The 16,271-nt window shown below is 54.3% G+C and overlaps 1 protein-coding gene across 2 annotated transcripts; it reads right to left on the bottom strand.

Annotated features, from left to right (window-relative positions):
* Positions 1-2,754: 2,754 nt before the first annotated feature.
* Positions 2,755-15,080, bottom strand: Sh3bp5l (SH3 binding domain protein 5 like). Of its 2 annotated transcripts, XM_005334098.5 has the most exons (7): positions 14,948-15,080; positions 13,907-14,497; positions 9,226-9,288; positions 8,942-9,070; positions 6,354-6,515; positions 5,037-5,210; positions 2,755-4,548 (listed from the first exon to the last, which is right to left on the bottom strand). In XM_005334098.5, exons 2-7 carry the CDS (start codon positions 14,090-14,092, stop codon positions 4,081-4,083), a joined length of 1,182 nt encoding a protein of 393 aa, XP_005334155.2. In that variant the 5' UTR covers positions 14,093-14,497; positions 14,948-15,080; the 3' UTR covers positions 2,755-4,080. The 2 variants fall into 2 exon arrangements, with proteins under 2 accessions (XP_005334155.2, XP_021587997.2); XM_021732322.3 differs by lacking the exons at positions 8,942-9,070; positions 9,226-9,288; positions 13,907-14,497; positions 14,948-15,080 and adding an exon at positions 6,736-7,889.
* Between the last annotated feature and the right edge of the window lie 1,191 nt (positions 15,081-16,271).

Genomic DNA, 16,271 nt, shown 5'->3' with positions numbered 1-16,271 from the left:
AACGAGAGTGACCACACATCACCTGAGTTAGCCAGGGGCTACACCTGCCTGCTTCCAAATCCAGCTGTCCTGATTTAGAGCCTCATCAATTCCCACCATGGCGTTTTGCACACTGAAACATCTGGGTAAATATTCCTTAATTAACTGCATATGCCATTTTGTTGGTCCCTCCACCCAGAGCAGCTGCAGTGGGGGATTAGGAAAGGAAGCAGGAAAGGGAGGGGCAGGACAGGAGGGAAGACCAGCAGGAGGTGACCTGTGAGCACACTGCAAGTCAGCAGCTCCCAAATATCCTGTCTCAAAGGACCAAGTACCCCAAGACACTGCCTGCTCTCTCTCACAGGGCCAGTGACTCCAAGGTCTCCTGGACATGCACAGGGTCTGGGAGGACATGAGGCCTCTACACTGGTGCCCACAATCCCCCGCCTCTATGAGTCTCCCAGGCCTCTCTGTATTGTGCACGGGGAGGACCTCCGTGTCTGCAGGACAAACACTACAAGCCTCATCCCCTGCACCAAAGATTCATTGAGATCCTCCCAACTTAAGGTGGCTGCTGCCCCCTGCCAGCAGCATGTGACAGTGACATGGGAGAAGCCACCTCCCCTAGTGAGATGGATCCACCAGACATCAGAGCAATTTGTGGGCCTGTCAGATGAAGGAGGTGCAACTTTTTTATGAGGACAAGGCCATTGAGAACCGCTGACAGAAATGGCTGAAAACACCCCTTGATGGACGCTCTTCGGACCTACACTGTCCCATTGGATAGGTGACAAAAAAACAGAGTAGAAGCCAGGGGACATCCACTGGAGATGTCCTCCCAACTGCTGTACCAGAGACGTGCTGTAGGTCTTTGGGGAGGCACACAGAGCAAAAGCCCCTCATGATCTGTGAAGTACAAGGTCTGTGCTGAGGCAGGGGAGACTGAAGTGCCAGCCCTTTGGTGGGAGGACACAGCAATGGGGACGAGGCATGCGCTTGTAATGAGATGCACCTGGTGAGCACCTATCAGCACTAGAGGGAGACTGCTGGTTGTGGCTTGTCCTCTTCCACCATCAGCTCTGACCTCCTGGCCTTGCTCCACCCTACCTGAGTCCTGCTTCCCCCGAATGTTGAAGTCTGAACATTAGAGAAGCAGCCCAGGCAAGCATATGAAGCAGGGTTTAGCTAAAAAGGGGTAAAACCTAGACTCCCTCTCAGAGGGAGAAGGGGGCTATAGCTAATATCCTGGTATCCCCAGAAGCCAGGTGTTCTGCCCTTTTTATATGTCCTAGGCTTCCTCTGTTCTCCTGCTCTCTTCCCCTTATCTTTCTCCTTCCTGCTTAAGTGACTAGGCCCAGGAATGCTGGATGGGAGGGCCAAAGGTGGGACACAGGTGGGCTGAAGGGGGAAGGGCAGGATGGAGCAGCCCAGGACACATTAACAACCAGGAGGGAGGGGCAATTCCTGGAACAGGTTACCTTGGCAACAGGTTGGAGCAGAGGCAGGTTCTCCGTAAGGGTGGAGGAAGGGCTCTGAAGGAATTAACATTTCAATCCCTCAGTGGGCAGTCTCCCACTTCCCAGACCCACTCAAAATTGGCCTCCTTGATCCGATCTGACACGATGATTTACCTCTATGCTGACTGCCTCTCTGATTCTGGCTTCACTTGGTCTGGCAAATGATCTTGCAGGGAGAAACTGCAGGGCATGCACAGTCCTCTGGTGCTCCTCCCCCAAGGAGCCTTACAGGACCCATGCCAAGACAGTTTAGTGCCATCTCAGAAAGCCCATGCATGACTGATAACCACACTATTATATACTAAGCTGTTCTTGCCACAGGAGGTTAGACGAGTATAAAAAATGATGAAAATGCTAATAGACTTCACTTCTAGTAACTTATCAAGACATCATGTTATACGCCTCTAATATGCACAATTTTTAAAAAAGCCCACGTAGGCTGGGGTGTAGCCAGTGGTAGTGCACTTGCCTAGAATGAGCAAGGCCCTGGGTTCCATCACTAGCACCACAAAATAAGTAAATAAATAAATGAAACCAAGCTGGCTCACTCAGACAGCCGTGAACTGCTATTGATAAAGGCAACATTTCCCACCTACCTGCCAGGCCAGCAAAGGTGGTCTCCAAGACCCAGCAGCAGTCCCTGTCAAGGAACACAGTGACTTCCCAGTACAGAGGCTCCTGATGCACTCACTGCTCTTCTGTGTCCCTCCAGCTCCTTCACCTGCCCGCTCCTGGCCCCACTTGCCACCCTTCCTGGCAAGAGCTGTCTCCTTCCCTTGACTGCCAGCCTTTATCCAGGTCTGAAGCGTCACAAGCCAGCTGGCTGTAGCCAGACCAGCCTTTTGCTTTGGGCCTCTGGGGCTACTCAGTTCACATTCCTCCCCAACTGGAGGCCACTAGAAATTTCTCAGGCACTTCCCACCCTCCCACCTAAACTGTGACTTCAGATACACACAGATAACCCCCACTGCGAGCCAGCTCTGAATGCTGCAGGAGAGAACCAGCTTCCTTTGGATAAAGGATCCCACCCACTGGCCCATTCACCTCTTGGTTCCCACAGTGCCTACTCCACCCTGCAGGTTTCTCTGACCAAGCCCTCCCTGGTGTCCTGGTTCCCACAGCATGGCCTCAGGACACTGGCTCCTCAGGTCATCCCCACTCACCTGTGTGGCCTCCCTCTTCTCCTGCCACAGTCTGGCTTGCTCTACCTCGTCCTCCATGCCCCTTTCCCTTCCTCCCTCCAACACCAACAGTAAACTTTACTGTTACATAAACTATTTTATTTAAATAAAACCAAGGCAGTCCCTTTCCCACATTCACACTGACACATGCACTCACACACACCCATGTCTCCCCTCCCCTTCCGTGGCCAGCTCAAACCTTGAGGTTCTCATCGTTGCACACCCATGTCCCCTGATTCTCCTCACCAGTGGCCACCTCAAACCCCAAGGTTCTCATTGTGACCTTCCTCCTCCAACCTGAGCGTAGGAGAGGCCTGTGCAGAAAGGCCCACCCCTCCTCCAAGTGCTGCAGCACCCAGGCTGGGAAAGAGCTCCCTGTCCTTTCGGGGTGACACAGCAGGACCAGCTCTCCCAAGGCACCCAGATCTGTTTGGCTTCCCTACACACACTGGGAGCACCACCCCTGGAGCAGCTCCCCGAGGAGGGCTGGGACCCTCAGCCAGGGGACTCCCCCCCATCATGGCAGGCAAGGCTTGACAGGCTAGCCTAAGCACTCCCCAGGGACCGTGGAGTAGGGAAAGCAAGGGAGAGCAATTGAGCACCAATTCCCTAACGCCACCCACAGGAGGGTGCTGAGATCCAGTTCAGCAGCACCCACTCAAAACACTGGCCCAGCTCTACTGCAAGAGCAAGGGGTGGGGACCGCATCAGCCTCCCACATGGACCCCTCAGGGACCCACTAGCACCTGGGCAAGGTTGAGGACTCAGCCCAGCTGGAGAAACACCACATATACAGAGCCAGTCTAGAATAACATTCCCTATGTTGATAATGGGGTCAGGCTCCCTTCCATCTGGCAAGTTCTGCTACAGGGCACATATAACAGCAGCTCAGTTCACAAAAGGGCACACTGAGGGTGGTGGTGTCTCTAGAGGCGAAAAGTCACCAATCACACAGGCAGGCTAGGACAGAAGGGCGGGGCACATGGCCGGCAGGACTCAGCAGCATAGCTAGGGCACCCTGGGAGCCGCCTTGGGGTGGGTGAGGAGCAGCAGCCCCTTGCACCCCTCTGGTTAGGGTACTCATTTCCTCTGATGAGCTTCCCAGGTGTTCTAGACCAAGTTCCCTGAGGGGCAAAGCTAGACCAGGAAGGAAAGAAGTCAGAAGGTGGGAAGTCAAGGGTCTCAGAGGGGTAAGGGGAAGGAGATAAGTGCAGAGAGCAGCCTTCTGAAGGGGCCCTGCAGGACTGCCTCCTGAGGGGGCAGGGGAGGCCGAGGAGGCAGGGCAGACAGAGGGCTGACACAGCTGGCCTCCAGGGGAAAGATGGGATCCGAGGGGCAGGAAGAAGCCCAAGGGCCCTGATGAGCCTACGGTGGGAGACAAGCCCAAAGCCCCAGATAGCGTGCTACAGGCTGACACTGCGCTGGTGGCGGCCCCCTTGGGCCCCACCGTCACTGCCCCGGCGTCCCCCACTCCGGGGTCCCAGCTCTTGGCCGTCTAGACTGGCATGGTCCGAGAGGCCCCTCAGGTGCTCCACCGAGTCACACTTCTGCAGGTCAGAGGCCACGGTGCGCAGGCTCAGCAGGCTCAGTGTGTCTGTGTCCGCGCCAGGTCCAGGCCCTAGACTGCCACCCTCCTCCAGCCCCCCACCTTCAGCACCCTCAATGCCGCTGTCCCCGTCATCCAGGCTTTCAGGCCCAGCCTCAGCCCCCACAGGGGAGGAGCGCCGTGGACCTGGCGGGTGGGCAGGCAGGCCCCGGCGCCTCGCGTGAATCTGCTCGCTGATCTGCTCCAGGTTGCGCAGAGCGACTGAGTAGCGGGTCTTGGCCTGTGCTACCTGCTGCTCCAGTTCTGTCACCTTAGCCTTGTGCTCCTGCAGAGGGCAAGACAGGTGAGGGCAAGACAGGTAAGCACGGGACATCACTCAGCCCCACTTGGCACTCTACATCTAGGCCATGGCCTCCTATCCTGGAGGCCTGGCAGTGCTGGGTACAGAGCAGACCTGCAGCACCATCCCTGTGTGCCTCCTCTGGTCGGTCCTTCCATCCCGGGTGTCCTGCCCTGCTCCAGGCCCACTCTGCCTTCTGGAGCTGTCCTCCCAGCTCTCAGTCCCCACCAGAGGCCCCCGCCCTCTGTCCTCTTCCCCATCCCAGGGCTTTCAACAATTCTTCTTCCCACTGACCTCCCTTCTTCAACCAGTTTCTCTGCCAGGACAAGCCCCATCCACCCTTCTCCTATAGGGTCATTCTAGCACTTGTGCTTCACCCGGCAGGTGGCATCCCTTGACCTGCCCTCAATTTCTGTGCAGCCCCTCCTCTTCCCACACTCCCACCTGCCCATACCCCGCTGCACTCCAGCTACCTCCAGGATCTGGCTAAACTGCGCCTTGAGTTCAAAGTAGGGGCGGCTCTTGCCGATGGCTCGCCGGAGGGTCTTCTGCAAAGCCTGCACACGGGCCTCAGCCTGCTGGCACAGCCGCGTCACTCGCTGATGCTCCCGCTCGCCTCGAAGCCGTTCCTCCTCTGCCTCATTCACCTGGCCGGTGTGAGGAAGGGACACGCGTCACTGAGCTGGAACACACGCTTCAGTCCCTGGCACATGCCTAAGCTCAAGGGAACCTGCATGGGAAGGCCTCAGCAAGCCCCCCATCTGCAAGCCGTCCGCAGGGGAACGTGGGTCCACCGGCCTAAGGACAGCCTCTTTTCCATCTTTTCTGCACTTGCTGCCTGATCTCCTGGTCTTCAAGGACCAGGTCTCAAGCACATCCCCTGCAGCCACTTCTCCCCCACTGTCCCGCCTGTTGTCCCTGCACTACCTGCCACTCAGCTTTGCTGACGCCAAGAAAGGCGCTACAGCCATCTCAGGAACACAGAAGAAATGTCTGTCCTGGGCACAATGTCCACCCGCGGCCACCACAGTTGTGGCAAGGGGTCAGGGAGAGGAGGAGCCTGTGGGGAATCTCAGCCATGTATGGGGTTCTCCAGGCTTCCACACCCCAGGTGTCCACAGTCCAGAGCTACAGGTGAGCAGGGAGCAGGGGAGAGCTTTGGCCACAGTGTCCAGCAGGGCTATCATACCATATTCCAGGCAAGCACAGACTCCAAGGTGCCCACCATCCCTTAATGTCCCATGGTGCAGTTTCGATAGCCCATCCCACAATGCCCTGTGCCTGCCTGCATCTGTGTGAGCTCCACAGCAGAAGCCTGTGCCCTCTGTGCAAGGAGCAGCTAAAGAACCACAACACTGCCACTCCCAGGAGCTGGCGCTTGCCCTGTATATGCTGAAGGTCAGAAGGAGCCCAGCCAGAGATCCTCCTGTCCCCAGTCTACTTTCAGGAGCTTGGAAATGATACATAAATCACACTGCAAAATCAAGGTACATGACAACAAAACTGCACATCGTGCAACAGAAGAAAGGTATCACAGAGCTCAGCCTCACGAGATGTGAGTGCCGAACCAGGACATCCACCCGGTGAGACTTTGGGGTCAGCCCACACTCAGAGGTGACAGCTTGATACAATGCCATTCTAAGTCAGAGGGAAGGGCACACGGGAAGCCCCAGAGGTCAACGGAGAAGGCTGGAGTGGTGGAGAGAGGGAGAAATGAAGAGGTAAGGGGATGAAGGGACAATGAAAGAAGAACTAGAACGTTCACAGACCTGCTGGCAACGTCCACCCACCTTGCAGGTGGCATGGTTGAGCATCTCCTGCCACGTGGGGTCCAGTCGGTTCTTGTCAGCCATGACCCCCTGCTCGGCCACAAACACCATCTCCCGGGCGGCATTGTGCATGCTCACAGCCCGCTCATACCGCAAGGCTGCCTTCTGTGTCTCCTGCTGGGCCTGGGGGGAGATGGCCATCAGGACAGGGAGCCCCCACCAGGAGGACCCACCTCAGGCTTGAGGATGAAAGATGGAGAAAGACTAACTTGCAATGTTAGGTTAAATACCACTGAAGTAGCATTCTATAGGGAACATATCGTAAGGAAATGGATGAGGAAAGAAATAAACATAGAAATGAATATTAAAATGAATGCTACTAGCCAGGCATGGTGGCACACACCTGTGATCCCAGAGACCGAAGGCTTAGGCAGGAGGATCCCAGGTTCTAGGCCAGCCTTGGCAACTTAGCAAGACCCTGTCTCTGACATAAAATGAAATGGCCCAAGGAGGAAGCTCAGTGGTTAAAGCACCCTGGGCTCAATCCCTAGTACTGGGGAAAAAACCCAAAACCCCAGAAGGAATGATGCTGCCCATAGATGGTAGCTTGTGAAATCCATCACTCAAAGTCTGCTGGCCTTTTGCCCTGGGAAAACCCACACCATTTCAGTTGGAAGGTAGTTAGCAACATGGATTGAGTCTTACAGAAAGTCACTCTCTAGGATCAACTCCACATCCTGGGAGCAAGCTGAAGCAAATGACCACGTAATTTCCCAAGACATTCATCACAATCACGTGGGTTGGTTGAGTATCCCTGACTCAAGTCCAAGACCCCACCACGTTCCCAAATCTGAAGTTTTCTAACCACAGCACAATGCCACAAGTGAAAGATGGCATACCACATGACTGTCCAGGCACAGAACTGCCAAAGCACCTGGGTACACCAGGTGAGGTGGTACATACCTAAGCTCAGATACTCAGGAGGCCGGCCCGGGCACTTAGCAAGACCCTGCCTCAAAATAAAAAAAATTAAAAAAAAATGGCTAGGGATGCAGCTCAGGGGTAGAGAGCTTTCCTAGCATGTGTTAGGCCTTGGATTCAATCCCCAGTACCTTTAGGCAATGTCCAAAGGTGTTTATGTCATAATATAACTGTCATGTTTAGACTTGGGCCCCATCTCTAAGATATCTCATTATGTCTATGCAAATACTCTAAAATCTGAACAAACCTGAAACACTTCTGGTCCTAAACATCTCAGGAAAAGAACACTCAACCTATACTAACCAAGCAAAAAACTGGAAACAATGTTAACCCAAGTTCTGAGAGAAAACATACTAAACAAGTAAAACAAGAAAATATTCCTACGTCTTTAAAGGATGATGGCATGGGGGCTGGGGATGTGGCTCTGTGGTGGAGCATTGCCTAGCACATGCCCATATCATAAAGCTAAGTAAAACAAGGGACAAAAACAGCACATATTGTATAACCTACTTTGGCAGAAAATACACCAAAGTGACTACAAAGAATGCCCATGTGGTTATATGTGGCTATCTGTGCTGCATTACTCATACCTTTTATTTTCTATATTTCTCCATCATCTGGCATTGGGGTGCCTTGCTGGTCAAGAGGGTCTGCTCCTCCCAGGGCTAGAAAAATGCCTGGACCTGGTCAGCTTCTGTGTGTGTACATCCTTCACAGGTAAACCAGCTAATCCAAGGCCTGGATCCCAACCAGACATCTCCTTTATCAACCTCTTACTCAGGCCAATACTTCCCCTGCCCTACATCACTGCAGAGTCAGCTACAGATAATGAGAGACCACCCTCAGAGCCCAGAGCCCAGAGCCCGGCAGAATTATGCAGACCATTCAATATGAAATCCACTCAGACTAGCCTGCCCTGCTTTAGCTGCTGCTTCCCACAAAACCACAACAGATGCTCTGGGCTGGCTTCCCTAGTCACCTCTGCCTCAATGACCCTGGTGCTCCCCCATGTGGCCCTGCATGGCATGGCAGGTCCCCTCCTCAACTCCTAAGGCATGAACTCTTTCAAGGCAGCTGTCCCCTTGCCTAGCACCTTCCCACACTGGATCAAACAAATCCTGAGTATAAAGTGCATGACAGAATTGGGAGAGATTTTGGATTTTTCTTGTTTCTATTACAGTCTTCCAATGATGAATCCACATTATCTGTGCAAAGAAAAAAGATGGATGGGGGTAAGAAGGATGGTCAAGCAAAGACACAGAAAAGACAAGAACCAAAGGAAAGAGGAGAGACAGGAAGTGGAAGATGTTGGCCCTATCAGATGCACCTAGGGCCTGAGCCCTCATGCACAGAAGGTACTTAGCAGCAGGTGGCAGTCAAGGGGCAATTAAGTGGGAGGGCATGAGCCAGGCCCTGGTTCCATCCCAGCTATGTAAAACATAAAATAAAATCAACACCAGAAAGGCTGAATAGCTTCTAGAGCAGAATGCACCCACCTACCCCTATTTTCTAGGTCTTTAGCCCACAGTGGTGAAGGAGCCTTCTTGGCCCAGAGCTGATCTGAAGCACAGCCAGTGCTCTGCCCTCTGGGTGCAGACAGAGTCCAGGCCAGGCTCATGCAGTCCTACCTCCTTAGCCAGCCGTCGAGCTTCATAGTAGGGCCGAGCCTTCTCAATACAGCTCCCCAAGTGGGAGCCCTGCGTGTTGAGCTTCCTCGCAGACTCCTGCAGGATCCTCCGATAGGTGGTCCTGGCCTCCTGGCAAAGGGACAGGGTGGAGGAAGAGCATGTACATGGCTCCCAGGCCTCTGGTTCCTCAGACACACCCATTCCTCTCACTCTCTCCATCTGGGCAAGACACCAATGGAGACATCCCCGGAGACCAGCCCAAGGGTGTGAAGAAAGAGACTCACGTCCAGCTGTAGCTCCACCTGGTTGATCTCCTCACTGGCCTGGTTTAGATGCTCCAGTTCCTCCTGCACAGAGAGCGTGGTTAGAGCAGGGGAAGAGAGACGGTACCCAGTGGGCCAGGAGAGGCAGGCCAGATGCCGGGGAAGGGGAAAGACATGGAGGAGGGACTGTCCCAACATGTCCCTGTCAGATACCTATTGGGTACCATCTAACACGACCCTTGAAACTCCACCTGTGGGCCTGATAAACCCCCAAGTTAAAGAGGAGGAAATCACTGGGCGCTGTGGTGCATGCCTATGATCCTGAGGCTCAGGGGGCTGGCTGAGACAGGAGTTCAAAGCCCTGCCTCAGCAAAAGCAAGGCACTAAGCAACTCACTGAGTCCCTGTCCCTAAAAAAAAATACAAAATAGGGCTGGGAGTGTGGCTCAGTGGTTGAGTGCCCTGAGGTCAATCCCTGGTCATCCCCCCCCATACACACACACACACACACAAAAGAGGAAATCAAGTTTTGGGGATAAGATTAATACATGCCCCACGGGGATGTCTCCATTGGTGACACACTGCTTTTAACCCAAAATACTAAAATGTTATGTCAACATGCAATCAACCTAAAATATGAACCACTTTTTTTTTTTTTAAATGCTTTTCAAAATCTGCCGCAGTCTGGCAGAATAGCCGGGGGTGACGAATAACTTGGGTATGTTGATACAGCAGGAATAGGAGCCGTTTATTGTAGGGCAACAGAGCTATTTATACATTTTGCACAGCTTATCTTAATTAGCATAAACTAGATACATCAGTCAACCAATAAGGAATCTCCACACTTAATGGCTTGCTTTTGTTACTTTTCAAACCACTCCCTCTGGCATTTTGCCAGGCACCATCCAGACTTGTTTACGAACTCTTAACATTTCTCTGGCAAAATACCACGTGTTATTTTGACTTGTCTACAGACCTTAACAAAAATCCACTGCATTTGATTCCGAGGGCACATCCCAACTTCAGACAGTAGCACGTGGCTCCTGTATTTGACAGTGCAAGCTAACAGTCGGTGCATCGGGGGAAGTAAATCACAACCCGGTGTCAGAGCAAGCCACTCCGGACGGGCAGCCAACAGACAGGCTGAGGAGGCAGAGGACGCCTAGGGAGCAGCATCAGCTCTAATTACAGAGCACCTCCCTAACAGGGCCAGCAGGTTCCTGACTGCCTCGCAGAGAGAGGGGCCAGTTCCCTTGACAGATGCGGCGTGAGGCTCCTCCCCAGCTCATCCGCGTAGAGAGGGACAACCCAACGAGGGGGGATGGTGACCGAGTCGGGTCTGATCTCACTGTCCTGATACTGTGGCCATCATCTGGGACTGAGGCTGTCCTTCCACGAATGGCTCAGAAAAGACAGGACTGCTGTGATCACCACTGGGTAGGCAAAGAACAGGTCTCAGGAATGCAGTAAGCTTTTATTCCAAGGGAGAGAAGAGGGAGGCGGGACAAGCTCACTCTGCAGTGTCCACCTGAGCTAAGCAAGATCCAGGATCAGATCCCCACCTGGTTCCATGACCCAGAGTGCTCCCCACCCCCAACTCCCAGACAATGAGGAGAAGGGCTCGGTGTTAAGTTGTCCCTGGTGGAAAATTGACAAGGGCTCTTGCTATCAGCCCGTGGCAGAAGCAGACATCATCTCATTACATAGGAACCAGCACCCCAAAGGCACTTCCTACAACTAACACACCACTTGCTCAGCTCTGCCCTGTGGGGTCCAGCAGGACAGGAGAGGCAGCAGAGAGGCCTGCAGAGAGAGAAAAGGGGACACAAACACACAGCAAAGCTGAGTGGGAAGCCATCGAGAACTCCAGGCACCACCCTGGCCCATCGGCAACAGGCCATTGGCTGGCTCCACCAGCACTCCTGGCTCTCAGCTCCAACGGAACGCAGGGAGGACAGTCTGAGTCAGCGTGCCTCATCCATCAGTGAGCAGCAGCCAGCAGGGAGGGTGACCTTCCCGGGCACACTGGCTGCACTCTCAGGATGCCAAGCCACTGAGTCAAAGGCATGGGCACTCAGGACAGAGGCTCCCGCCCCACCTAGTGCAAGCCGTCAAAAACACTCAAGCAACCTGGGCACAGCTCCCTCAGCTAGACCAACACTTCCAGATAAGGACACACATTGCGAAGTCACTCCAAGGAGTCTGGGGGGGGGGTGCAAAAGAAGAATGTGCCCACCACAGAGGAGATGGAGGAAAACGTAGGGGAGACCCAGATCCACCCAGCACCACCCTCCTCTCCCCTTCCTCCCACTGCAACACTCTCTCTGGAAGCTGGAGAACTTTCCACTGAAGTCCCAACACAGGGACGCAGCACTGACCTTTCCTGAACGAGAAAGCACACCACAGGTAGCTGCCAACCAGCCTCCTTCCACCCTCCAGCGTGGTCCCACAGACAGCAGGCATGTGTGGCCAAGGGGCCCCAGTCCACTTGAGGGCTTCACCCCATGGACAACCATTTCTGGGAACTTTGGAAAATACAAAAACCAGGCCCTCTGGGATATCCATGTGCCAGTGGACTCCACCCAGGCTGTGCATTAGAGTCACTCTGTACCCCACCTGTGAGAATCCAAATGACTGGCAAGTCAGGGGAGGGTGATTTTGAAAGCTCCCTCGTGTGTTCTGATGGAGCCCCATCCAATGCAATGAGAATCCAGAAAAACGGACAGCCATTTAAAGCACCCAAACACATCAGTAGGTGACGTGGTCTTGGTCACTGTCAACACGAAAATGGACCTCGAAAGACACAGGCCCGAAACTCCTCCATGTCCAGAAGAGGGACCCAAACACTGGAGGGTTAAGTGCCACGGCCTATTCCAGGAAAGATGTCCCTCACACCAGGCTGCTTCTCCCTCAGGGTGAGAAGACACCAACCCCTGCTGAGGCTGGCATGATGGCCTGCCACACTCATGGCCTCAAACGAGGGAGGCTGCCAGGGGCCTTTCCTCCTCATGCAGCCTGCAAGCTCCACAGTGTCCTCAGGACACTCCACCCTCGCAGAGCTGCCTGTGACCATGGATGTGCTCTGCGTCTGCACCTTCAGCACAGCACTGTCAGAAGAATCACTTTTTATTTTATTTTAATTAATATTTTTTACATAGCACGTTCAGAAGCTGCAGCTCGCCTTTTCAGACAGCCTGGTGCAAATGTGACTCTTCATTCTGTGCCTTTGCCTGTGCAGAGATCGGAAAATGCACAGAAGCAGGAGAGCAGAGAAGCCACAGCACTGGATTCTCTTCTAGAGGCCCCCCTGAAGCAGGAGGAATAGTGCCTGTCAGAGGCCCTCTTCAAGAACAGAGAGCTCTGTCCCAAAGCACCACTGCGAACTCTCACCAAGACAAGCAAAAGAATTTGTAAAAGAAAAGGACTGTACACCTGTGTCCGAGCAGAGCCAACATGAGCCAATCAGGTCAGCCAGACCAAGCCCTTGCCTCACACATGAAGAAACTGGGCCTCAACTTTCCTAAAAACCAATGCTCATAGTACAGCCCAACACTGTTAATACAACTTATTTCCTTAGTGGACAGTAGAATTAGAAAGAACACTCAAGCTGTTTTCAATGCAGTGTCCATGAGGCACAACAGAAATAAATTACCCACTCACAGCAGAAATGAATGGCTCACTCTGCTCCATTATAAACACGGGCACAGTCTAAGAGCCACCCACATGCACATAACCTGGGAACTCAGACCACAATGGCCATAGGATGCCAGGACCAGATTCTATTTCTTAGCAACTCACTGCAGTGATCCAATAAAGGTCTGCTCACAGAGAAACCCAAGAACTCAAGCCTGGGACACTATTGCTCAACTAGAGAAGGGTGAGTCACTTTCTGATACCAGAACTTTGGCGATGCAACCTGACCAAATGGCAGATCAGGCCTCAAATACAAGGAGCATCATGGCTGTCACCTGTCCAAGCACTCTCCAGAAAGACCTTCATAGCCAACACCCTGAACATTACAACCCAGCACTAGAACCGAGGCCAGGGAGCTCCTCCACATGGGGCTTCCTCACCTTGCCGCAGCTCCCCCTGTCTGCTCTCCAGCTGGACTGTAAACACCCAAGGCAATAAACTGCTCTTCCATTCCTCTGGTAGACCCTCCAACCTGAGAGCCGGCAACGTGTTATTATGGACTGCCCATGGCTGACGGAAAGCCTTGAACACAGAAGATTACCTTCTAGGTCCAAACCCAGGGCCTCCTTCCTAACACTTGAAAGGTCTCACAGCCTACAGAAGGGAATGTTCCTGGGAGACACTGCTGAAAAAGGTAGAAAGAAGGAAAGATCCCTCACTCCCTAATGGCCCCTCCGCTCACCTAGAAAGAAGCACAGCAGTTCTACTCTGGCTGACCTAAAGTGTGCCTCTGGTTTCCATGAACAACCTGACCCTGGGCTTCCTGCAGGGAAGCTTTCAGCAACACACCCTGGCACTCAGGGCCTTCCCTGCACGTGCGTGCACAAACACACACACACACACCTCTTTTGGCACTTGCCACACTAAATTACAATGCTGTGTTGACAAACTTGTTTTCTTTCCTGCCCCAGGATACTGGGGAGAGAAGCCTTAGCTCTTGTTCATCTGACAGTTCTTCAGGAAGACTGCCGGCTGGATGTCTTTTCTCTCCCCAGACTCAGTCTTCTCACCTGTATTCTAGGATCCAGTTCTTCCTCCTCTCTTGGAGACAATTTGGACTCATTGCTGTTGCTTCCACCTCCTCCTCCAGGCTCCTCTGCCACTGGGCTCCTAGGAATTTCATCCTCTACAACCCCTGGCCGCAGCTCCCCCTGTGGGGTCTCCCGCCCCCCTGGGACCTGTCTGAACTCAGCCATGCTGACCTGGAGAGGGCAGAGCCCTATGCACAAGAGAGGACTGACATGCTGGGACCAGGGCCCCAGTTTGAGGGTTCCTGGGCTCTAGATGGCAAAGAGAAGTGTTTGTCTTCTCAAAAGGCTGATAAAGTGGGCACAGGAAGAACCTCAAACTCAGAGGCTGAAATTCCTAGAACTAAAACCCCGTCCGGGCAAAAGTTCTTCTCTCCCCTCCACCAGGAGTCCACCAACACGGTATTGGAGCAACAGCTCCAAGGCAGGGGGCAAAGGGGGCCTGGATCCTGGGCCGAGGCCAGCGAAGAGCAGCACCATTCGGGAGGGTGGAGGAAGGCGCCTCCAGGCTGTAGTGCCAGCTGGAGAGAGAAGGCCAGGCTGGAGCAGAGGCTTCGAGGCGTCTCTGGGGAACTGCAGGAGAAACAAGGCCAAGTGTATGGCCATGTCAGCATCAGGGCCTCGGCCACCAGCCCCTGTCTACCTCCCAGCCTCCCTACAACTGCGTTCTCGTCTCTCCACGCTCTTGTATTCCGCCTGGACCCCAGTTTCAACTTCTTTCCTCGGCTCTCCAGGACCTGAGGTCCGACTCTGACTCCTGTCCCAGCTCCCACCCCAGCTCAACCAGCGTCCACGGGGCTTCCCTCCGAGCCCCCACCCTCTCCTCCGCCCGCCCCACCCCACTCTTCCAGCTGTGCAATACACCCTGTTACCCCCAGCCTGGCCCCACCTCCTCTCCTCTCTCCAACCCTGCAGAACTCGAGCCTCTCGTCTCCAACCCTACATTCTTTTGCAATCCCGAGGACCATGCTCCAGCCATCTTCATATCCAGGCACAAAAGCTCCCCTTAAGGCACAGCCTTACCTCAGTTTACCTTCCCTTGCGCAGAGCTCCCAGGCAGCAAACAACCTTCCCCCTCCCTCCCCGCAACAAGCCGGTCCAACCAAAACGACGGGGCCTGGCGGAAGCGGAAATGCGCCAGCAGTAACAACGTCCTCCCTCCCACTCTCCTTCGCCTGCCCGGGCGAGCGCGAATTCCTCTGCCTTCGGTTCCGTACAGCATGGTGCCTCGTAGCGTTCAGCCTAGCCTCCCGGCTTCCAGCTCGTTCTCCGCCAAGGCTGAGTGGAAGCCAGACGTGAGCGTGCTTTTCTAAAGGAAAATAGAGGGGATAATGGAAACCGAAGGTCCCTTGTGAATAGAGAAAGGCCAGAAACAGGAGGCTCGTAAGTGTCCGCAGAGTGTGTGCTGCCATCTTGCTTTACGGATCTTGGACGGCAACTCTGGGAAAGCCACTTCCGGCCCCGCCCGGAAGGGCGGGAGCGACGGCGTATGTGGGTCCGGGAACTTCCGGCTGCGGCCATAGGGGCCGCTGAGGTCCGGGGGCTGCGGTTGACTGGGAGGTCTTCTTCCGAGCGGGATTTTTCTCGCTGCAGGGGCGTCAATGGGACCGTGAGCATTGGCAGCCTGGCGGACGGCGGCAAAGTGCAGGTCTGTCCTGGAGGCCGCCGCCTAAGAGCTTCGCGAGCGGGGCTCGGGGTTGGGCGCGGAGCGCCCGCGCCCCTGCGGCTAGTCCTTGGGCCGAGGAGCAGGCCCCTCGCGTGCTCCTGGCGAGGCGCCCACAAGCCAACCGAGTCTTTCCTCTTCCCCGAGGAGCCTGTCCAACCTGAGCATAGCTGGATGGAGCTGTCGCCAGTGACTTCCGACAGTCGGGGACAGCAGAGTCCCTGCCCTGTTTGTAGGGAAGTGTTCCGGCGTGTCCAGGGAGAAACGGACGAGTGAGGCTGAGCGGGTCTCAGGGCAGTCAGAGGGGAGAAGTTAGTTGGTCTTAAAGAGGGAAAGAAGGCGTTATTCGGGATCACTAAGCTTCAAAGCAGGTGTAGAGACCATTGCAGGGAGGGAGAGAGGGAGCTCACTCCAGTTCCAGCGTGGATCAGCCTGTAGCCAAGGAGCCATGTAGGGTCAGTGGGTGAAAAATTGCCAAGTGCCAACAGCGGGGGTTAAGGAGTGGGTGGCAAAACCAGCCTAATGGTTCCTGGGAGTACAGGACTGGCGGTGGTGCGGAAGGCTGATCGAACACCCAGGATGGCGGCGGGGGTGTTCTTGTTAAACTTGAGATTCTTTGTTACACCTGATGTTAGGGACACATGTACATTGGGCCTAAAATAAGGTTCAGACGAATGACTAAAG

The sequence above is a fragment of the Ictidomys tridecemlineatus genome, chromosome 1 (assembly GCF_052094955.1).
Source record: "Ictidomys tridecemlineatus isolate mIctTri1 chromosome 1, mIctTri1.hap1, whole genome shotgun sequence".
Lineage (NCBI taxonomy): Eukaryota > Metazoa > Chordata > Mammalia > Rodentia > Sciuridae > Ictidomys > Ictidomys tridecemlineatus.
Note: the sequence above shows the minus strand (reverse complement) of the source record. Positions and strands in the feature narration are given on the sequence as shown.

What these genes read in the sequence shown, in the direction of transcription:
- Sh3bp5l (XM_005334098.5), bottom strand. Translation starts at nt 14,092, where the DNA reads ATGGCTGAGTTCAGACAGGTCCCAGGGGGGCGGGAGACCCCACAGGGG. An exon ending in AACTGGATCCTAGAATACAG is followed by an intron (nt 9,289 to 13,906) that starts GTGAGAAGACTG and finishes CTCTCTGTGCAG; the next exon opens with GAGGAACTGGAGCATCTAAA. An exon ending in CTCGACGGCTGGCTAAGGAG is followed by an intron (nt 6,516 to 8,941) that starts GTAGGACTGCAT and finishes ATCTCCCCCCAG; the next exon opens with GCCCAGCAGGAGACACAGAA.